This window comes from Miniopterus natalensis, chromosome X (assembly GCF_054644295.1).
Source record: "Miniopterus natalensis isolate mMinNat1 chromosome X, mMinNat1.hap1, whole genome shotgun sequence".
NCBI classification, from domain to species: domain Eukaryota; kingdom Metazoa; phylum Chordata; class Mammalia; order Chiroptera; family Miniopteridae; genus Miniopterus; species Miniopterus natalensis.
Window position 1 is genome coordinate 13,669,222 of NC_142103.1, and position 21,918 is coordinate 13,691,139.

At 40.9% G+C, this 21,918-nt stretch overlaps 1 protein-coding gene across 2 annotated transcripts in view; it reads left to right on the top strand.

Annotated features, from left to right (window-relative positions):
- The window catches only part of TENM1 (teneurin transmembrane protein 1), a 319,040-nt gene that overhangs the window by 154,771 nt on the left and 142,351 nt on the right, over positions 1 to 21,918 (top strand). For both annotated transcript variants that reach the window (XM_087829353.1, XM_087829352.1), the window contains exon 11: positions 8,300 to 8,516. In XM_087829353.1, the coding sequence (XP_087685479.1) occupies positions 8,300 to 8,516 (217 nt within the window). The remainder of the gene's footprint in view (positions 1 to 8,299; positions 8,517 to 21,918) is intronic.

Sequence of the window (21,918 nt, forward strand, 5' to 3'; positions counted from 1 at the left end):
AAGTGCCAATTGAACCTTTTAGAAAAACATGGTCCTGATTTTTTAAATGTAATTCTTCAAAAATCTTCTCAATCAAAAAAAAACAAAACAACAAACCAAACATTTTCAAGCAATTGCTTCAAGTACCTGCTACCTGATTACTCCACATTATAGCTGATACTTAAAGAGTGGCTGAGGTTTTTGCATTCTAATCAGCTTTGAATAACTCATTAGTATTGCTGCTATTTCCTGCAGCTTTGACTTTAGTTACACTCTGATTCAATGCATTCTGACTCTTAGTAACTAATTGGGCTGCATTGAATATGTGGGTGACACAGCTGGTCTAGGAGCTACCTAAGAGCTCCTTGAACAGTAAAAACAGAAGAGAGAACGAATAACCTTGGATTTTTAAAAAATTAATATGCAGGAAAAGGAAAAGAATCTTAGGCATTGTATATAGGAAAATGAATTACTATAGAAATCACAAACTATCAAATGCCTTGACCTCATTTACGTATCATGTGCATCACACTGTGCTTGGAAAAGGTGACTTAATATTATGGTGACCACATTTTCACGTGTCAATCATGTGTCCTGATTTGGGGTTTGGAAGATATGATAACCTTACATTACACGCACATCTGAAATGACATGAGGAAAAAAGTTTAGACATTATATTAACTGAATCAGAGTAGCTAAAACAAAGACTAGCAAGAGCAAGCTAGAACTATCAGACGTTAAAGAGTATTTTAAAGCTATGATAATTAAAACAAAGTGGTATTGATGTAAGAGTAGACAAATTAATATAACTGAATAAAAACTCTGGAACACAACCTAGCACAAATATAAATTTAGTATGCTATAAAGCCAGCATCAAAAATTAGTGGGGAAAAGAAGCGTTATGAAATAAATGGTGCTGAGACAAATATTAAGGAAAAAACTTAGATTTTCAATTCATACTATATTCCAAAAAGTAAGATAAATAAAAACACTCCAGCTGATGAATGAGTTAAAAGTAAAAGAAAACTCAAACGCAATTAAAAGAAAATATCAGTGACAGATTTCAAGATGGGAAGGGATTTTAACTATAAAAGCAAGGGACGAGACTGCAATAGGAAAAGAAATGATAAATCGGACTTCATAAAAATTTCAAATTTCTTAATGTTGTTTAGCTAAGTTTATAGACCATCCGATATCTAACTATTTGGAGATACAAAAATGTGCACTATCTGATATGTGACCACTAGTCACATGTGACTTTAAATTTAACTTAAATAAGATGAAAAGTTCGGTTTCTCAGTTGCACTAGTCACATCTCAAGTGCTCAGCGGTCACATGAGGCTAGTGACTACTCTATTAGTGCATATCTAGAGCATTCCCATCATCGAAGGAAGTTCTACTGGACAGCGCTGATCCAGCTGTTTGACTCAAATGCTTACCTTTCAGGCAAACGTACCATATTGGGTACCCAGTGTTCTATTTATTCATTACTACTTTGTGCCAAGTATTTAGCATGTACAAGTGCCCAGAGGTGGAAATGTACCAGTCTCCCCTAGGAGGGAAAAGCAAGTCATGGTGGGTGGGATACAGTGAGTCAGGGAGAGACTGGTGGGAGATGAGCATATAAAGGTGGACACTGACTAGATCATACAGAACAATGTGAATTTCGTAAGATGTTCATCTATCAAACAAAGATTACATTTTATGCACTCCAGTCATAGAGGAAGGAAACTGGCCGTGATACTATGCAAAGATTGTCAAGGAGATTAAAAAGATACAGAATAGCCTGGCTGATGTGGCTCAGCGGTTGAGCATCGACCTAGGATCCAGGAGATCGCGATTTGATTCCCGGTCAGGGCACAGGCCCAGGTTGGGGGGTTCGATCCCCAGCAGGGGGCGTGCAGGAGGCAGCCGATCAGTGACACTCATCATTGATGTTTCTCTCTCTCCCTCTCCCTTCCTCTCTCTGAAATCAATAAAGATATATATTTTTTAAAAAAAGATATGAGTGTTTAATCAAAACAGCCTTTCCCCCTGATCTTTTAAGTAGTTGTCACATGGTTATCCACGCGTCCCTGGTACAGAGTCTTCCTGTGGTCCATATTCCTGTTCACTGGTAAAATCAGTAAGTTAATTGCCTAAAAGAGAATAATGTTCCAGGGATCATTCTTCGTAACAAGTCACCATTCATTAAGAACAATAGCAATTTGCAAGCCTGGTTTATGATGTACTGTTTCTAGATCTGGAAATCAGCACCATGGGTGAATTATGAACACATACAAGCTCATGGATCAATAAGCTTCATGTTTTGAATGTCACCAGCATGCTGCAGTGTTTAATAAAAAGGAAAGGGAAATAGAGGGAACAGTGAATTAATAACATTTGTTCTGTTTAAGGACCAGACACCCGTTGTACATTTACTTTTAAGATTTGGCTGGGATAGAAAGCCTAACATCAGAAAGCACATTTCTAAGTATTGTCTTCTAACCATACCCCCCCCCCCCCCGTTTTCAAGCAATCCATTTATAAAAGGACCATCAGTTATAAGAGCCTAAACTGCCAAGTGATACAAGTGGAAGTTGGAAAATCTAAACTGTGTAACTCAGTTAACCACCCCGACTGGATCTGTCACATTATCTATCAACTAAGGCTGGTAACACTTGATGTCTGCCTACTTGGCAATGGTGTAAAGAAATGAGATAATGTTTGAAGCACAGCGATTTAAAGTCACAGGATAACCATGTGACAACTACCTTTAAAGTAATAAAGGTGTGATATCAATGAAGAATCTATAACATATTTTGAAGCATTGGTTGAATGTTTCTTGTCTCTAGGTAAATTTACAAATGTCAGAGAAAGAGACTTTTAGGACATGCTATAAATATGTATTGAATGCTTATTTTGAGCCAGGTACTATTCTAGTCATTGAGGAAATAGCAATGAATAAAAAAAACTAAATCCACCCTTCCATGGAGCTTACATTTTAGTTGTGAGAGGCAGACAGTAAACTAATTTTTTTTAATGTATTTTTATTTATTTCAGAGAGAGAGGAAGAGAGGGGGAGAGAGAAAGGGAAACATCAATGATGACAGTCATTGATCAGCTGCCTCCTGCACGCCCCCTGCTGGGCATTGAGCCTGCAACCTGGGCATGTGCCCTGACCGGGAATCGAACCTCTATATCTTGGATGCTAGGTCGACGCTCAACCACTGAGCCATGCCAGGGGAGCAATAAACCAATATTTTAAAAATAGTATGATAAAAGACAGTGTGATGAAGAAATTTTTTTAAAAGCAGGGGGAAGCAGGGGTGGAGAGAAAATAAGGAATGTAGGAGAGGGGTGAAATTTTAAATAAGGTGGTCAGAGAAAGCCTCACCAGAAAGGTGGTATTTGAGTAAAGACTTAAAGGAGGTGAGGGGTGAGCTATGTTGCTATTGGAAAGAACATTCCAGACACAGGAATAGTGGGAAGGGGGCTGCAGGATAATAGGAGGTAAGATCAGAGAGGTAAGAGAGAGACCGTGAAGAACCAAACTGTGAGGAAGTAAGTCATTGTCAGGACATGAGCTTTTACTATGAGTGATATGGGAAGCCACTGATAACAAGTGAGGACTGGGAAAACCTAAATATTAGTGGCACATAAACAATGTACTTTCCTCACAAAAAAAGTAATTTGCATGTGGTTATAGCAATAACAATGTTTTGAGCAGGTCAAATTCTGAATGCACTTGAGCCTCTCCCCACTTTCTTTTTACTAATACAGCAAAATGCTGGGGTGAAAGCCAGTCTGAATAAATGGGGGGAAAAAATGAATTACAGGCTATTCCCAAAGGAATTACAATCACATTATCTTCAATGCATATAACAGCAACCATTAAGCTAATGCCTAGTAGGGGGCCTGCTTTAATAAAAGTTTATGAAGGATTTATCTGATTTATTATTAGTCCATTGTTTATGGATTTCTAAAATGCCCACAATTTTGTTTAACTGAGTCATTGGAATGAGCAGCCCTTCAATTTCTTTCTCACTATTAACTTGCTTGGCAGACCCTATATTCTATAGATGCTGAAAAGGTTAAGCTTCAGTCCAGCCCCTGTCCAAATGATAAGGAATTCAGAATTTGTAAAATTTAATCAAAGATGATTCACTGTGGCATTAGTGTCTATTTAGAGCCACTTAGGGTCCTACCTATCTGACAACCTATCCAAGCAGAGTTCACAAAATGAACACATTCCAGCGAATTGAATATGCTCCACAGAAGTTAATTGCCGTCTGGCCAGTGATAAAACAACTTCAACAGAAACAATAGAAGTGAGTCTGAACATTTTAAGCTGTCACTGCAGACCATTGGCATCTACCCCTAGGACACTATGCCTAGACTCTTTTTTAGTCTGCACAGTCTAGAATTTGGTGAATGACAATAGCTAACGTTTATCAAGAGTGCTAGCTACATACTAAACACTGTGCTAAGGCCTTTATGATTATTATAGCCTGAGATCCTTACAACAACTCATAGGGTAGGTATTTAATTATCCCCATCTTGTTGGTGAGGAAACTCCTCTACAAGCAAATCCAAGAGTTGAACTGATTTGTCCAGGATCCTATAGATTGTAAGTGGCAAAGTCAAGATTGGATAGAATCCCCCCAGCCGACATGTCTCAGTGGTTGAGTGTCAACCCATGAACCAGGAGATCGAGGTTTGATTCCTGGTCAGGGCACATGCCCAGGTTGTGGCTTGATCCCCAGCAAGGGGCCGATCAATGACTCTCTCATAATTGATGTTTCTATCTCTCCCTCTCCCTGCCTCGCTCTGAAATCAATAAAAAGATTTTTTTTAAAAAGATTAGATAGAATCAGAATAGTCTGGTTCTTTGATCTCAACCATTTCATATGTTCTAAATACCTGCATTAATTAGTCAGGCGATTGGAAGTCTTAGAGCCTGGCTCGGTACTAGTAATAGTACTTAGATGATGATGATGATGATGATGATGAACATGTGATTTGTAGTCAATACACTGGGTGTGATATGACTCCCATATTTCTCCCAACTGTGCAACCACATTCAGTCTCCCCTTCTTTATCTATAAAATGGAAATGAGAATGCCATGTCTACCTACCAGGGTTTTTGCAAGGATTAGTTGAAATGATACATGGGGAAGTACCTAGTGTCATACCTGGCAAATATTAACTAATTTCTACATGTTTCCAATTCCTTTTGGAGAGCATACCATGAACTAGCTGTCCATGTTTATCAAGGCATTAATGTGCATGCTGTCCCTGAAAAGCTGTAGCTTTTCAAATTCATTTTAAGGATCAGGAAAATATGGGTTTTCCACATGTCATGTATATGCCTTTGTCCAAGCCTCCTTTCAAGCAAGGGCATACATCTAGCAGGTGAACATTTAATAGTGAATGACTTGGTCACATCCGGAAGAAACCAATGTCCCTGATATTCATCAGCCCCAATTGAGCCAAATGGCACAGTCCCTAACTGGTTGGCAAAGCTAGCTTCAGTGAATGCCACATTTGGTCCTTCAAGACAATTTAACCACCCTCTTTTTTGCTAGCTTTTATTTTTATTCTTTTAAAAGGAACAGGCCCTAAAAATAAAAATAAGTGAACATTTGATATGCCCATATCTGACACCCCGAGCCTGGCTGTCAGGAGGGTGCCACAGCTTCCATTTCAGAACAATAAAGGAACCGTTAATAGCCCGAAGAAAAAAAGAAACCCACACATGCAGTGTGACTGTCATTCGCACTTCTCTATAACAGTCTAGACATACTGTATGGGCTGTTATCCAATGTGATAATTGGCAAGTAGGCCTTTGCCCGTGTACTGGGCTTACCTATGAATTATTATTTGGGGATTGCATGCCATGATTGGTCTGCTTGCTTGTGGCCTTCCTGCATTCAACAGAAGTCTTGCTGTTCTCTCAGAAAACAGGGGTCTTAGAGGGTTGGCCCTGTGTAATAGGCAATGATTAAATCTGAAACATTTGCTTGGAATTTATAGCACATAACTAGATGAGAATGTGAGTCCCGATTTTGAATTGGCTCTGCGTTTAGTTTAGAATCCAGTTTTGAAAATCATTGGGGCATTGCTATTTATTTCAAATCTTATTTCTTTTCCAAAATAAGTTAGAATTGTGTGGTTGACAGGTTGAAACCTCTGAATGGCCAATCTGATTATTACTAGGGCATTTGTTACAAATTGAAAGATAAAAGTGACTGCCCATTGGAAAGGCCGTTTTTTGTTGTGTAGTATATTGTGCACCGACTGCAAACACCAAGAGTTCTTTGAATCAGCCTGATATTTTTGCCAGCTTTTCAATGCATCCAGATGTTTAATTAGCAGAGTTCAGAGGTAACATGCTAATAGGAGTCTGAGAACAAGGGATTGGCGAGAGAGGTGGTAGTGGCATTTGAAATCTATAGGAAACCTGTTAATATTATTTGCTGAATGAGGGGAGAAAGGCGAGCAGAAGGGGGCTTATTGAAATGAATCCACAGTAGTCATCAGTGAAAAGGAAATATGTATGCAGACAAGTGGAAATCGGGGCAGAAATACACTGAACAAACAGGGAAAGCAAGAAAGAAGCAGACTGCATTTTAAATCAAAGTAGTGTCTACGGTACAGGGAATCTGAAAGGACCTCATGTGGGGAAAAATATTTGCTGGGTGCCCTAAGGCTACCGTTGCAAACGCCTACTCTCCCGGTGTTCTCGGCTTTCATTGCCCCCAGCTGTGGTACACCCCCCTCGCGCTCGGCGGGAGCGGCCCTGTCAGGGAGAGAGCGAGCACGAGAGCTGCGTGCAACCGGTGCCAGTAACTTTCATCATCAGCCCGAGGAGCCGCTGCTTCTTCTGAGCCTCCCTATTGCACCGCAAGCCAAGAAGATTAGCATCTCTATATTTACCCTTGTTAAACATCTAAATTAGGGCCACTTGTCTGCTTTAAGGGCCTGGGAAGGACTTTAATATTTTTTTTTGCTTATTGGGTGTGGAATGAAGTGTCCATAATGCTGTTAACCGCTCTAACCCTTTCCCTTTGTGTGTAAACTCTCTTACAACACTTGCTGCATTTTTAACTAGTATAAGTCGGCTGTGTTAGACACCTGTTTCTCCTACTAAGCTCTGAGCTCCTGAAAACAGGAAAAGAGGCGTTTTATAAAACTCTTTGCTTCCCCAAGCACCTGATACAGTGTTTTGCACCTATTAGAGTCTCCATGGTCTCCTGTAACCCTTGTGCCCCATATCATTCCTGTACCACAGAGCGAAGCCTTTATGTGATTTTCCTTGGGTTAACTGTGGATTCAGGAATCTAGAGTAGATGGTGAAGGCCTAGGAAATGAAAGAGAGTGACTCATTACATTACATACCTGAGGTTTTCTGGTATTTGCATCAAATACATAACTGCATTAGGAACAAGTAAGTTCTAGTTACATCTACAAGTTCCTTAAAAAGTGCTTCTGAAACTTTAGTGTGCTCCATAATCCCCCAGATTAAGTATGCATAATCCTGAAGGAATTCTGATTCAGTAGATGGGGCTCCAGAATATGCATCTTTAATAAACTCGCCAGGTAATTGACTACACATTTGAAAATCACTGCCCTGCTCTACTTTGTCACCGTGAGAATACCGATCTCTATTTTAAATTACCAGTTGATAAAAATATTGGGAGAATTTTTTTAAAAGACCAATAAATTGCCCTGGCCAGTGTGGCTCAGTTGGTTGGAGCATCATCCCGTGCACCAAAAGATCACTGGTTTGATTCCCGGTCAGGGCACATGCCCAGGTTGCAGGCTCGATCCCCAGTAGGGGCCAGGTAGGAGGCAGCTGATTGATGTTTGTCTCTCGCATCGATGTTTCGCTCTCTCCCTCTCTCTTCCTCTCTCTCTAAAAAAAAAATTCAGGTTGGCAACCACTTGTTAATTGTATGCTTATACTTGTACATGGTGTGAAAAATTCAGGATAAATAGAAGAGAGAGTTGCTAGCTTGGATGATGGTCTTGCTGAGGAAAAGGGAAACTTCTAAAGAGTGCCATCTTACAGAATACTCTATCCAAATGCTAAACAATGTAATACAGCCCACAAATGCTAGAGAATTCAGGAAAGAAAGATATATGAACATAATAATTTGAATTTTACTGATGTGCCATATAAACTCAGAATGAGTGATAATTCATGAGGAACGTGGACTTAATAGATTCCAAACTCAAATATAGACAGTTATCTTTGTATTCTAGATTTTTCTCCATGTGCCTATTTTAAACTATGTTGCTTCTTTTGAAGCTAAATTTCAACGCTTTTTTTTCCCAGATGGTTTGACCGACTGTGTGGACCCTGATTGTTGTCAACAAAGCAACTGTTATGTAAGTCCTCTCTGTCAGGGCTCGCCGGACCCTCTTGACCTCATTCAGCAAAGCCACCCTCTCTTCTCTCAGCACACTTCACGACTCTTCTATGATCGAATCAAATTCCTCATTGGCAAGGACAGTACTCATGTCATTGCTCCAGAGATTTCATTTGACAGCAGGTATGTGTATTTATTTTACTCTTTAATGAACAGTGCTCATGTTTTTCCTGCAGTGTGAAAGGAAGATATCTTCTAAAGATCAGGTTACTTTCCATTCCACCCAGTCTGCATTGATCTTTTTTTTAGGCTTACCTGGAATGCTCAAGCCCTTGCTCATTACTTAAGGGGGAGAACTCATTTCTAGAGACTCTGTATCATAAAAGACACACACACACACACACACTCTTATGATGTGTATTATTTGTAGTGAAGTATAGATTTTTTAAAAATATATCTTTATTGATTTCAGAGAGGCAAGGAGAGGAAGAGAGAGAGAGAGAAACATCAATGATGAGAGAGTCATTGATTGGCTGCCTCCTGTACGCCCCCTGCTGGGGACAGAGCCCGAAACCCAGGCATGTGCCCTGACCGGGAATTGAACCGCGATCTCCTGGATCCTACGTTGATGCTCAACCAATGAGCCACGCCCAGCCGGGCTAGATGGGTCTTTTAACGACAAAAACAGATGGAAGTATAATTTGCAAATTTAATTGTTTAGCTTCCGGATTGATTCCTTGAAAGCTCCTTGAATTTCAAGAGCTCAACTTCACGCTTTATTCCATGATGTAAATTTTTCCATATGAAAGAACTGGGTGAATTGGACTGCCTAACGTGAAATGCAGGACTTGTGAAAATCTGTCTTCTATGAAAGCTGAAAGGCATGAGATGTCACTAAAGATCTGAGACCAAAGTCCAACCCGTTAGGTGAAAAGTGGTTTTTAAATTGCTTACTTACTTGAAGTGTAGTCACGTGACTTTGCTCATTGTTATCTTCTGCTTCATCTTCGGCGATGGCATATTTTACTCATTAGCACTAGGTGTAAGGAAGTCACTGAAGTTCGCATTTTTGCTCTTAGATTTGCCCTCCTTTGTTCATCCCGCAAGCTGATATTTCACCAGCTTCTAGATTATTGCAAACAGGAGCTTAAAAGAGAAACATGGAAACTATTGGTCCTGGAGCTTCTGTGTACACCTCACCCACTCACTCGCATCCCAGTGGGTAGAATCAGTCCCCAAGAAAGACCCAGGCAAGAGGTTAGATTGGTATCAGGGACAATCCAAGAAACTGAAAACTCACTTTTGAGCGAAGCAGAAGAAAAGGGGAAGACCAAGATGTGCGTGCAGATGTGGGAGACTCTACCCCTCCCCCAGGCTGTGCTGGAAGTGTTACTGAGACTGGAGCCTCACACGTTCTTTTTATTACTGTGCAGCTCTGACCTTTGAGGTCTCTGGTAGAACCCAAACCCACGTGCCAGGGCGTCACAATAAAGGCCTTTTCTTCCAAGGCATCTAGTCAAAACTGCCCTTCTTCCAAGGGACTCGGTCATTCCCATTGTGAAACATGCCTCGCAACTCGACAGCAACTCTGGGGTCACTTTGGAGTGGGCTACAGTCAAAGCAGTTATTTAGATGGTGGAGGCTTCTTTATTTTAGAAGAGGGACAAAGGGAACAAAACCCAGCAATTATTCCCACTTTCCTGTATAAGCCACCAGCTCTAGCCTTCACCACGCTTAGGAAGCAGTCACTCCACAAAGGAAAAAACAGTGGAAGAAATACCAGCCTCCATGGCGTGGAGCTGTATAAAAGACTCACTGAGCTCAATCAAGTAAATGGGAAAGTCAGTACCTGAGAGAGACAGGAGACAAACCATCATGGCCCAGAGCAGGGCATCTGAGCAAGAAGCTTCGAGAAGTGAGAAGAAACTCGAAGCCCCGCCTTTGGGCTTCCTGCTTCAGTGGCGCTGGCTCGCCCCTCGGAGGGAGCAAACCTGTTACTTGTGGTGGCTCATGCCCTCCGCCTCCTCCCGGCTCCATGGGTTTTCCTCATTCTCCTGTGAGATGGTCCAAGCTCTCGTTGGCTCTGCAAGTCGCATGTGTACTCACAGCAGCAGGTCTGCTCCATCCAGAGGTCTCGGCTATTACAGACATACCTAATCCGTCAGAAAAGGTGCGGGCCTCTGCCAAGGGGAATAGTGGAGGGCCAGCAATCTAAGTATATTTCTTCTCAAAATCAACACATCTATCCCTGGTTGGTTTGGCTCAGTGGTTAGAGCACCGGCCTGCGGACTGAAAGGTCCCAAGTTCGATTCCACCTAAGGGCACCTACCTCAGTTTTAGGCTTGATCCCCGGCCCCGGTCAGGGCACATGTGGGAGGCAACCAATCGATGTGTCTCTCTCACATCAATGATTTTCTCTCTTTCTCTCTCCCTCCCACTCTCTCTGAAAAGCAATGGAAAAAATATCCTCCGGTTAGGGTTAAAAAATAAATAAGAGATCAACACATGTGGTGTTACTCTGGGTAAAATAATAAATCTAACTCTGATCACATATATACATAATCATAGCCCCAAGCTCTTACATTTCCATAGTATGTATAGTTTGCAGAACACTCAAACATGCATTATTTTCTTTTAACCTCACAATATTTCTGTGAAGTGGGTATCTGTATTGGTGTATTTTACATAGGAGGGAACTGAGGTCTGGAGAGAATAAATAACTTGCCCAATACCACACAGCCAGCAAGTTTGCACTGGAGCAACTCTTGCAACCTTTCTGTTCTACCACAGCTGTCCAACTTCAACTTGTCCTTAAGTGAGCCTGGTGACTTGGATCTAATGTATACTAGATAAACGCTATCTGGGTCAACACAAGAAACTTAGCAACCAAGTGATGTTTAAAAATCTAATTCAATCTAATACATTTCAGTGACATTATTTACAAACTTCAAACCCGTGCCAATGAACCTCCTCTTGGTAGAAGAACACAATTGAATGACTGGTAAAATGGGCCTTTTGCTACGTGTCAATTTTTATTGAGCACTTACTGTGTGTTGGGCCTCATACTAAGGTTTTAACGTGTGTTATCTCACTGAATTGTACAAAAACCCTATATGGTAGACACTATGATTATCCCCACATTCCAGGTGAGAAAACAAGAACTGAGATGTCGATGATGTCTTTTGTCCCAGGTTACAACCAATGAATGTCACAGTCAACATTTGAATCCAAGACTGATACTGAGTGCTGACTCTCTTAGAAGGCTAGGCTAGCTGACCTTGAAACGATGTGTGGCCCTTATGCACCCCTGACTGCGGGGTGGCTCTCCTCAAACAGACCTAGACCACTTAATATGCAAATCAGGTGACCCACTCTGCGTTTTTGCTTTTGCCATGTAATTGAGAGATAGCCTGGTAAGCAGATGAAGAAAACATTGCCAAGGGACTCATTTGCCTACTGGCAAAACATGACCCACACAGATGACTTGCTGCTGAGCATTGCCATCATCAAAAGGCTTTGGAGCTAAACACAGTGGCATGCAGGTAACTAACTGTTGCAAGGACACATAAAGGTTAAGTAAGTGTTCATCCTTGTGCATCCAAGTGAGACTAGTCTTTCTTGTTCTGAATTGGCTGCGTTGGCTTGTGAAGCACATGGAATGTGTACTCCTTGCCCCATGATGGTGTATTGTCACTGTGAGCATGCACCCTGCCCACGGTAACGTCTCTAACGAGCCCAACTCAATTATAGTTTTTTGCTAAATACATTTTGCCCTGTAGCCTTTCTTTCTTTTTTTTCAATCTCGTCCAAACATGACTATCAAGTAAACCACATATTCTGCGTGCTCTGTATGACTTATTACTTTTTAATAATGTAAATAGGTGAACAGAAGCATTATTGATCTTCAGTGTCTAAGCATTTAATCACTATTAATAATGTAAAAGGGTTTTATAAATATGTAAAAACAAGAGTACATTAAACTAAATGACAGCAGTAATTTGCAAAGCCAGACATTTCACTTGCCATCACTAACGGAGAAGTGCATTTCAAAAACAAATCCTACCAGGGTTAGTGCAACTGCGGACAGCAAGGTCTGGCCATGCTCATTTGTGTTTTGTAGCCATGAGAAGCTGATCTCCACATCAATCCACGTCAAGTGTCTACATCAGAGATTGCTTGACATCAGCCCACAGATGTATTTCATTTGGCCCAACATTTAGAAATTAAGAGATCTAATAGAAAAATTAGGATGTCTTCCTTCTGTAGAAAATTTAGAGTTTGGCATCTCTGGGCCCATGGGCATGGCATAGGTCCTCTGGAGCTGAGAGCCAGCTGCCCCTCCGGATGGGATGTGCTTTTCCTCCAGCTCACCATTCACTGTGTCCCCAACACCTGGCTCACTTCCTTTACCATCAGTGCCACTCCTGATGGCATTTGAGTTCTCAACCTCTGGACTACACAGCTTCTGTAGCATTCCTGGGAAGGAACTCTAGCGTTTGTTTGTCTTTTTCCTTTCTGATCTATTTCCCTGAGAGTCATTAAAAATCTAATCTGAACTTTTTACTGAATTTTTGAAGTTTTTCCATGTTGGTTTAAAAAGAGAAAAATGTTCTCACTGAACATGAACTAGAAATCACATCAATGAAACCGTATTTCCACCCTTAGTTTACTGGAATACCTGTGCACACCTCGTGAATAAGTTAGTGTACGCTCTGCCTCACACCTTAGACTAATACACTGTCCCAGGGCAGTGGATTTCAACCTATAGCATCTTCCATCCCATCAGTCATGACTTCATATAATCCAGGTCCCACCATAATAAAAACAAAATTTTCACTTTCTATGAGAAGGATGTGTATGTTGAGAAACATTCGACAATTATGTTTATGACTTAGAATAAGTTTTAAGAAGAATTTAAAGATCTGAAAATTTGCAGCAATACTGCTGAGTGCAGTCATGACAGCTTCCTCCACCGACTCCTGGTGGAAGACCTACCTGTAGTTGAAAAGTTCTGGAGTTGGGACCCCACTCAGTATAGCACTAAACATAACAGTAGTGTTAACAGGCTACACAGCAAAGAGGAGAAACAAGATGATAGTTTTCTTCTACTTAGTTTCTATTAAGCTGCTGTGTTTCAGTTTCTTACACCACACTTGGATGTACAGTATTAGCACTGAATTGTTATAACTGTGAAATCTCAAGTTCTGTGAGGACAAGGACCCAGTCTGATTGAATCTCTCCTTGTTTTGATTATCTATCGCTGTGTAGCAAACTAAAACATAATGGGATAAAACCATTTTTATTATTATATTTTGTGATTCTGTGGGTCAGAAAGTCAGACAGGGTCTAGACAAGATGGCTTGTCTTTGCTCCATGACTTCTGGGCTCTTGGCTGAGATAACTCATAATAGCGGGCCGCTGGACCAGATGGACAGCAGCCAGCAATCTCTCTTTCTACGCACAGCCTCCTTACTCGGGCTTCATACTGGCACGGCAGCTAGCCTTTGGTTTGTCAGGGCTTTTACACTGCGGATCGGGGCTCCAAGAGGGAGTGTTCCAGGAGACAGGAAATGGAAGATGCAAGTCTCTTAAGGCCTGGGTCCAGTAGTTTTAACAGTCATAGTTGCTCTATATACTGTTAGTCAAAGCAGTCACAGAGCTTGTCCAGATTAAAAAGAAGTGCCATAAATCCCACCTCTTGATGACAGAAGTACTAAAGGCTTTGTGGCCATCTTTAATCTACCATACCACTGTATCCCCAGATCCTAAAGTAGTACCTGGCAAAAAGTAGGTTAAAAAAGGAGTAGGTTAAAACTAAGGACTTGAACTGAGGATTTTAAAAAAGAAGTGAATGAATGAGTGGCTTAGTTGTAGTGAAACTGAAGTGCTCTTCTCATATTTGCTAAGAAAAGAATCCTTTTGGTTGCCTAGAACACAAAGATGCTATTAGGACCTCAGATATGTCCATTTTGAAATGTACAACCAGACTAAAGGTAAGATTACTGTTCTCCAAATAGTGCAGGAACAAATTCCTAAGAGATGAAGTGATTATATAGTATTAGGAAAGTATTCTTTTTTTTTAACTTATGAGGCATGTCAGCACTGTCAGAGCTTGCCTATAATTGACATCATTTATAACTTTGTATAAGCATCAATAATCCTCTCTGCCTTCAGTGGGCTAGATAATCAAAATTTAGAACAGAAAAAAATTAGAAAATAAAGAGCAGTATCAGGAAGTCAGTGGGAAGACTGCTGTTAACTGGCTCACTTTGGTATGTGTCATTACTCTGTCTCATGAGAAAACCAAAAACAACCACCCCCAAACAAATTGAGGCACTGCGAACGCCTGAGCATGGAATTCTTGGCAAACTCTTTACTTACCCAAACCTTCTCCCTCCTTTATTACACCCCACTCAATAATAAAATCTTGATTCAGTCTCCTGATTGTTCATGATACCTGGTAACAGCCGTAATTACTTATCATAACTTGTTTAATAAAACATGCTTTTCTGCACTTAGTTGAGCTGGGAATTTATACTATTTTAAATCTTGTGAACAGCAAAACGAGTTATTGAATCAAGACTGGGGTTATGGGGAAGGTTGCAAGAAGATGGTTCTTGCTGCAGAAGCTGCTGATCTTTTTTTAAGTTTATTTTTATTGCTGACACTCTTAGAGATGTCCCCGTCTACCCCCCTTGGCCCGCCCCCACTGAGCCCCGCTGCTGATCTTCAGTATAGAGATTAGCACTTTAGAATAACCATACTAGACAGATACTAATTACAGTTTTTTAAAAATATGTATTTTATTGAAATGTTAGTGTTTTCACAGTAACTGAGGACTTGAACTCCCTCTAGAAGAGATACCAAAGTCCTTTGCTACCCCTAATGTAATATAACATCCTGATATCAACTCATTTTTTATAAAGCGGTGAGGATACGTATTCCCTCATTTATTCAACCAGTAGTTCTTGAGTACCCATTCTGTGCCAGGATCTGTGCAGATGGGGGTAACCAAAAGAAACAGAGTCCGAGCATTCACAGAACTCCCCTTACATCTAATGGCAGAGAAAGTGAAAACATCAAGTAAATACATAAATAACTAAATTAATTAGAAATTGCAATAAATTCTGTGGATTATAGAAATTCAGGTTTCTAAGGAAGCTTAGAGTTAATCAACTAAGGGGGTCTCAAGTTCAGCTGCTCTGATGAGGGCAGACAGGCAGCCTAAATGGCTATAAGACAAGAGGTATTCTAGCAAATGAGACAGAGTCATTGAACAATTACAGCAGTGAGGCTGACCTGGACGTTCTCAGCAGTAACTCAGAGGTGGGACTAATTGACTCACGTGAGCATGGAGAGCTGCTGAAGTTGACACACACAGGAGACTATTGATGACTTTCGAGAATAAATACAAAGCTTATTTAGACAGCGAGGAGCATAACTGTTTACAAGGATGTTTCACCCTTTGACATTTGGGGCTATAAATAATTTTTTCTACAATTTAAAATGTTTTTTATTAAACAGATTAATTCGAGGGAAAAGAACACGGTCATTTAAAAAATTCCCATTTACCACAATGAAAAAATTCCTATTAACGATGCTTTGGCATCATTTATAATGATAGATTCGACAGTTTCTTTCAAGATAATGCACATTGGGGAAGATTAATCATTTCTCTCTTTAGACTGATGAACATCACAGTGTTTACTTGGTTCATTTATTCAGTCAGCGACAGGCACTGCCCTAGGCTCTGGGCTCCCGCCGACAAAGTGCCTTCCCCATACAGTCTGCTGAGGAAGACTGACGATAATGAAAAAGGCAAATGGCAGGTAGTACTGTCAAGGGAGATAAAGAACACTTAGGGACAAAGAGGGACCATTTTAGATAAAGTGGTCCTGGGAAGCCTCTCTGGGAGGCTGACACAAGAGCAGACACCTCATAGCATTCATCTACATGTTAGATGATCTTGGCATGACTGCCACCTGGACTTATGCAATAGATTGTCACACGAAGTGCAGCCTGGCAGTGACTTTTCGGTGCCCAGTGAATTAAGACTCCACAGCATTGTGTGAAACGGAAGATGACACAAACCCTTCGAGGAATCATACATACTGGTTACTGTACTAGATTTTACTGATGAGTGGATGGGGTGCCTGTCATCCAGGACTGCATTGAAAAAATTTGAATACCTCAGACAACCTGAGTAGCCTCTAAAAAAAAAAATCAGCATCAACCCTAGACCCTTAGTCATGGAAAGAAAAAGAAAAATAGCGTATCTTCATCAATTAGTGTCAAACCCAAAAGAGATCAAATATATAGAAACCACTCAGTGATTTGGAGTGATGAAAAAGAACGGGCCACAACAGCTTATATTGTAGAATATTGACAAGGAAACACAGTGTTAGTACAGTATTCAAGCTCTCGTAGAATTGCCAGTTTCATCTATGTACAGGTAATCCCCAGAAGGTCCATAACATGATCTTTGTAATTTTGCTGAGGTACCAATGTGAATCTGTATGCTCTGTGTTTAACTTTTTCCTGTTAGTTAAGGACCTCCAAGTCTATTTGCTAGTGGCAGTTTTTTGTGTATTTTTCATCCAGGAATGTGGAATACATTATACCAGGTACACAACGAGGGCTGGATAAACACACATGGCAACAATTGCTGAATAAATTGAATAAACTAAGGACTGGGGGAAGGCATCAAGCGTCCTCAAATCTATCCCGTGTTCACCTTTCTTTCTAAAGGGATGCACTGCACATGACCTGCCCACATTTGGAAAAGGAATTCAAGTGTGGCTTGGCTCAGCCATGACTCCTTGTGATTCTGTTTGTCTTCCCATGTTGCTTTGCCTGAGCAACTGCAACTTCTGCAGTTGTCGTCCTAAGTGGGAAGGGAGGTGGTTGCTACTTGCTTGTAAAGCACTTTGATCTCTTTTATGCGAAAGGGGCTACGTGTGTGAAGCCAGGATCTCCTGATTTTCAGACAACTATTTTGTCTAATGCTAAAGTTCAGGAAACATGTGTTCAGGACACATTTGAAAAATTACAAAGTGCTGAAGGTTCCAAGATTTATAGTGCTGACTAGCTCCTGAAATCATCAGTCAACACCTAAAGGCACCAAAAAGAAAGAATGTGTGAGTTTCACTTCTTTGCAGATGCTCTTAAGCAAAGAAGAATAAAGAGAAATTAGAGCACAAATCTTCAAAAAGCTCTTCAATTGGTTATTTGTGATCTTTTGAAACTCAGATGTTCTGAGATGCTTAATAATTTTGCTTAGTAATACCAGTAGCTATCTACAGCTTTTCTCAGTGTGAACAGAGATTGTCTAATATTTTTTCAGTCTCTGGCTCAGATCTTCATTATCTACTCCTTAGCCATGTCATTTGTTTGCAGTGTCATGTAAATGCATCCCTAGGAGGGGCAGAACTAATGCATGTGTGGGGAGAAAGAATGAGTGAAATGTAGCTCATCTCCACTACTCACCCTGCACATAGAAAGTGCTCAGCAGTTGGTACATGTCTACAGGAGATGATGTCCTCTGGATAGCATCTTTGTAGGTGAGCACTTTCTTTTCATTTGTGGCCATATTTTTCACATCTTAAGGAAGAACTGTGTACAGCTCAGGCCCTTTGAGTCCAGGTCAAAAGCCCTCCAGCATTCCACCACTTACTTAGCTGTGTGATCTTGAGCAGTTCTTTAACCTCTCTGAATCTGTTTCCTCATTGTTAAAACAGGGCTAATAGCTGTACCTACTCAGGATGATATTGCTGTTAAATGAACTAAGATAAGGAAATTGCCTGGCATAGCACCTGATTCATTAGTGCTTAATAAATGTTTATACAAATACATACATATATATTATATATACTTAATAGATCTCAGGGCACATAATCAAATATAATTTGAAAAGTGAGCTCAAAAGGCAATCTTCCCATTGGGTAACTATCATTATGGCATCTTTGCGATGTGATTGAGGATAAAACATGGAAGAACTATTATTTTCACTTTCCATAAGGAACAGATGAGACCAAGAACAATTCCATTAATTGGGAAAAGTCATAACGGTGATTACTAGCAAGGTATCCATGGCCAGCCTACAGCCAGCAAGACAGACTTTCCCTATATTTAATAACTATCCATTATTCAAGGGACAGATTCACAGAGAAGTGCCAGGACAGGTTAATGAGGTTAATAAATCCCCAAAAGGCCTATTACAAAGATAAACCATTTGAGGAATGTGGTAAAAACAAAACAAACAAGCAAAAAGAAAGAAAGAAGAAGAGGAAAGAAAGAAAGAACGGAAAAACAAAAGCTTGAGGCTATCTAAGAATGGCAAGGGCTTACAGGACGGCTATTTCAGGATTCAAATGCTGGACAAAAATAAGCATGTGTCTAAATGAAACAAACTGGCACTTAGTCCTGAAAATGTGACTGCATCGTCAGTTCTCTTATTGCTTCAAAACACTTGATCTTTTTCCCATTACTTTGGGGATCTCAGGCATCCAAAGCGAGCCTACTTTTGACAAGCAATTACCAGGGCAGATGGGAAAATAGCCACCCTACCTCGGGGTGAGTGCCCCCATTTTGTTTTACTTGAAACATCACTAGCCATGAGGAAAATAATTCTGCTTAAAAAGCTATCTGCATTTTCAATAGCACCACCTGCCCCAGAGTGCTAGGATGGTGGCGGGTAATGCTTCCAGCTGCTTTTAATGTTACCCATTTGGTAGGTATTATTTATTTGGGCTAGTGACCAACTGAGTAGGATTAAGTCAGCCTGTTCTATTTAAGTAAAAACTAAGGAGATTTTATTGGGTTTGCGTGTGAATGTTCAGTGCATTCACATTTTTAGACTATGAAAGCAGGTTTATGTTATAACATAAAATGTTTTCACGGTGCTGTACTAGCTTAGATAGCGTATGTCAAAAACCCAGTATCCATTGTGTGGAACCCCCCCAAACACCTGAATATTAGAACCCTCAAATGTATATAAATTGTGAAATATCAAATCGTCATTATGTGGTGATATATAAAGGAGTCATGGAGTTAGTGTTCATAAATTAAGCATCTGAGAAGGACTGTTCATTCATTCCTCCCAGTCACAGTGGTATTATTTAATTCCCTGGAGTAGTCAATTATCAAACAAAACTCTCGTGATGAGGAAGTCATAATGCACAATCCAGAATGCTGGCTTCTAATGACTGAACTGTAAGGCATCTGTCACATGGGAACCTCAAAGCAATCTCTGAAACCCTTGAAGCAGTGCCGTGAGGGTAGGTGGCAAGTATCTGACAACTTCATATAAAAATATTTGAGTGGAAATTCTCTGAAGCTTTCTTGAGCACGCAATGTGTACACCAGACACTGGGAAGGATGCAGAGAGGAAAATCACACAGCCCTTGCTATAGAGGGATTATCTAATAGGGAGGACAGACAGATCCGTAACTCTTACCCAAGACAGGCTACACCAAGTGCAATAGCATAGATACTAGCACTGTCTGATGAGAATAGCGGTGGGGAAGAAATTGACACTTAGGGGTGGGGAAGAAATTGACACTTAGGGGTGGGGAAGAAATTGACACTTAGGGGTGGGGAAGAAATTGACACTAACTTGGGACAGGCAAATCAGATTAAAAGATATTTCCATTTTATAATCACTGGATGTGAAGGGACCCTACAGTTCAACTTGTTGTCCAACTGCCACTTTGTCATAACAGTTTCAACTTGACTCCCCAAACTACAGTTTTGCAAACTATTTCCCAGAGGTTTGTATGGAAGAGTTAAAAAGTCACTTCTCACAGATTTCATATCAGTAAGACTGTGAACCAGTTGGTGACTTGCCTACCTTTATATGGTTTATGCCCCCTGCCTCCCTCCTCAGTTCATACAGTTTGACTGATGATGCACTGGTCTTGCTTTCCCTAAAGCAGTGGTTCCCAGATTTAGAAACTCAGGGTGGGGGTGGGAGCAACAGTCTGTTTTATCAAGCCCTCCAGGTGATCTGGTGCATGGTCAAGTTTGACAACCAGTGGTCCATATGAGAGAAAGATGACCTGAAAGGACTGAGGACCAGCACCACAGTCCCAAAATTACTCTCTAAAGAGAATAGTTTTGATTCATTGCTTTGTGGCAAGGGATAGGAGAACTTCTTAAACCCTTTGTGCCAACCACCCAGGTATTTGCATCCCAATAGGGCCCTAGAGCAGCACTGTTTTAGTCCAAATGACACAATCTACAAATTTGGCTCTAAAAAGCCAGAAGGAGATGTCAGGAGAACCACCAGACCACACCCCTCTCCAGCAGGTTTCTGTTCCTATGGAGAAAATCACCTCACCTGCCCGCCTAATGCTAGAGCCCTGCTGGCCAGGTCCTCGATTTTAAATGTTACCCTTCAAAAGTTGCCCATGCTCCTGTTAGCAACAAAAGCAAATAGCTATAACTTCCCCAGCCCTGGGCCTCATTTCCTTAAGAAAGATTTTAATCAGAAACACAATGCAGTAAATTACATCTTCTTTCAGCAATTTTGTTTTCAGCCCTGTTTTTCAAACCAACTTTTGTGTTTGAGGTTAATGTTTTTGCCTGAAGTGTTGAATGAATATTGGAAATTTGACAAAGGAAGACAAAAGACAACAAATAAGGGGAGAGGGGAATGGCACCAAGAGTTTATTGAAGGCTGGGGGTAATCTGACTGTGCCATGAAAATAGCAAATACAGAATGAATTAGACCTTTTGCATCAGAACTGTCTAACAAGCAGCTTGTTAGTTAAATAAGGCTCCTGGTAAAGTGTATTCTGACTTGCATTTCCCATGACGCCCTGTTCTCCAGACCAAGCTCCAAACACCAAGAGGATTCAGCATTTAAGTAAAGGGAGAAGCGATTCCTTTGGGGTTGCTGCTTTAGCGTAATGACAGCAAGTAGACAGCTTGGCAGCAGCCTGTATTCTCCAGAGAACAGGAAAAGAGACACTTGTGAGGGGTGATTTCCCCCCATGCATGTTTTTAAAATCACATTGGACATGTCCATTTAAGTTCAAGTTCTCGTGCTGTAACCCACAGCAGCAAGGAGAGGTTCTGGTTTTTAAAGATCCAAGAAAGCAAAACATCTCACCCATGTCTGAATCAAAGAAGGAGAGCCCCAGGCAAAGGTGGAACACAAAATGCAGTCTCTGGGCACTTACCTGTTTTATACACGTGCAGGGCCCACTCCCTAGCAGCCCAGGCAGCAGCTTCTATCATCTGCTTTGAAAAGTTCAGTAGGGTTCTGTATATTATTTCATTGGAAAAGTGTTGTTGTTGTTTTTTTTTGGGGGGGGGGGCAGCTCCTTGAAGGATTCAGACACATGTTGAGGGTAGTTTGATGTGGCCAAACTTTAAGAGCTCAAGATGTTCCTCCAAGACCAAGGACATGCCAAGAATGGCTGCTTCGTTTAGATGGCAATTTGAAGAAGCCGGAGACTCTCTGGGCGAGGTGACAAGGAGGTGCCACAGTGGGAATGATAAAAAGCAGGATTGTGGTACTACCAGAGCCAGACCCCTGCCATGCACACCACAGGACTTCAGCAAGGATCTAACCTAGGAAAAT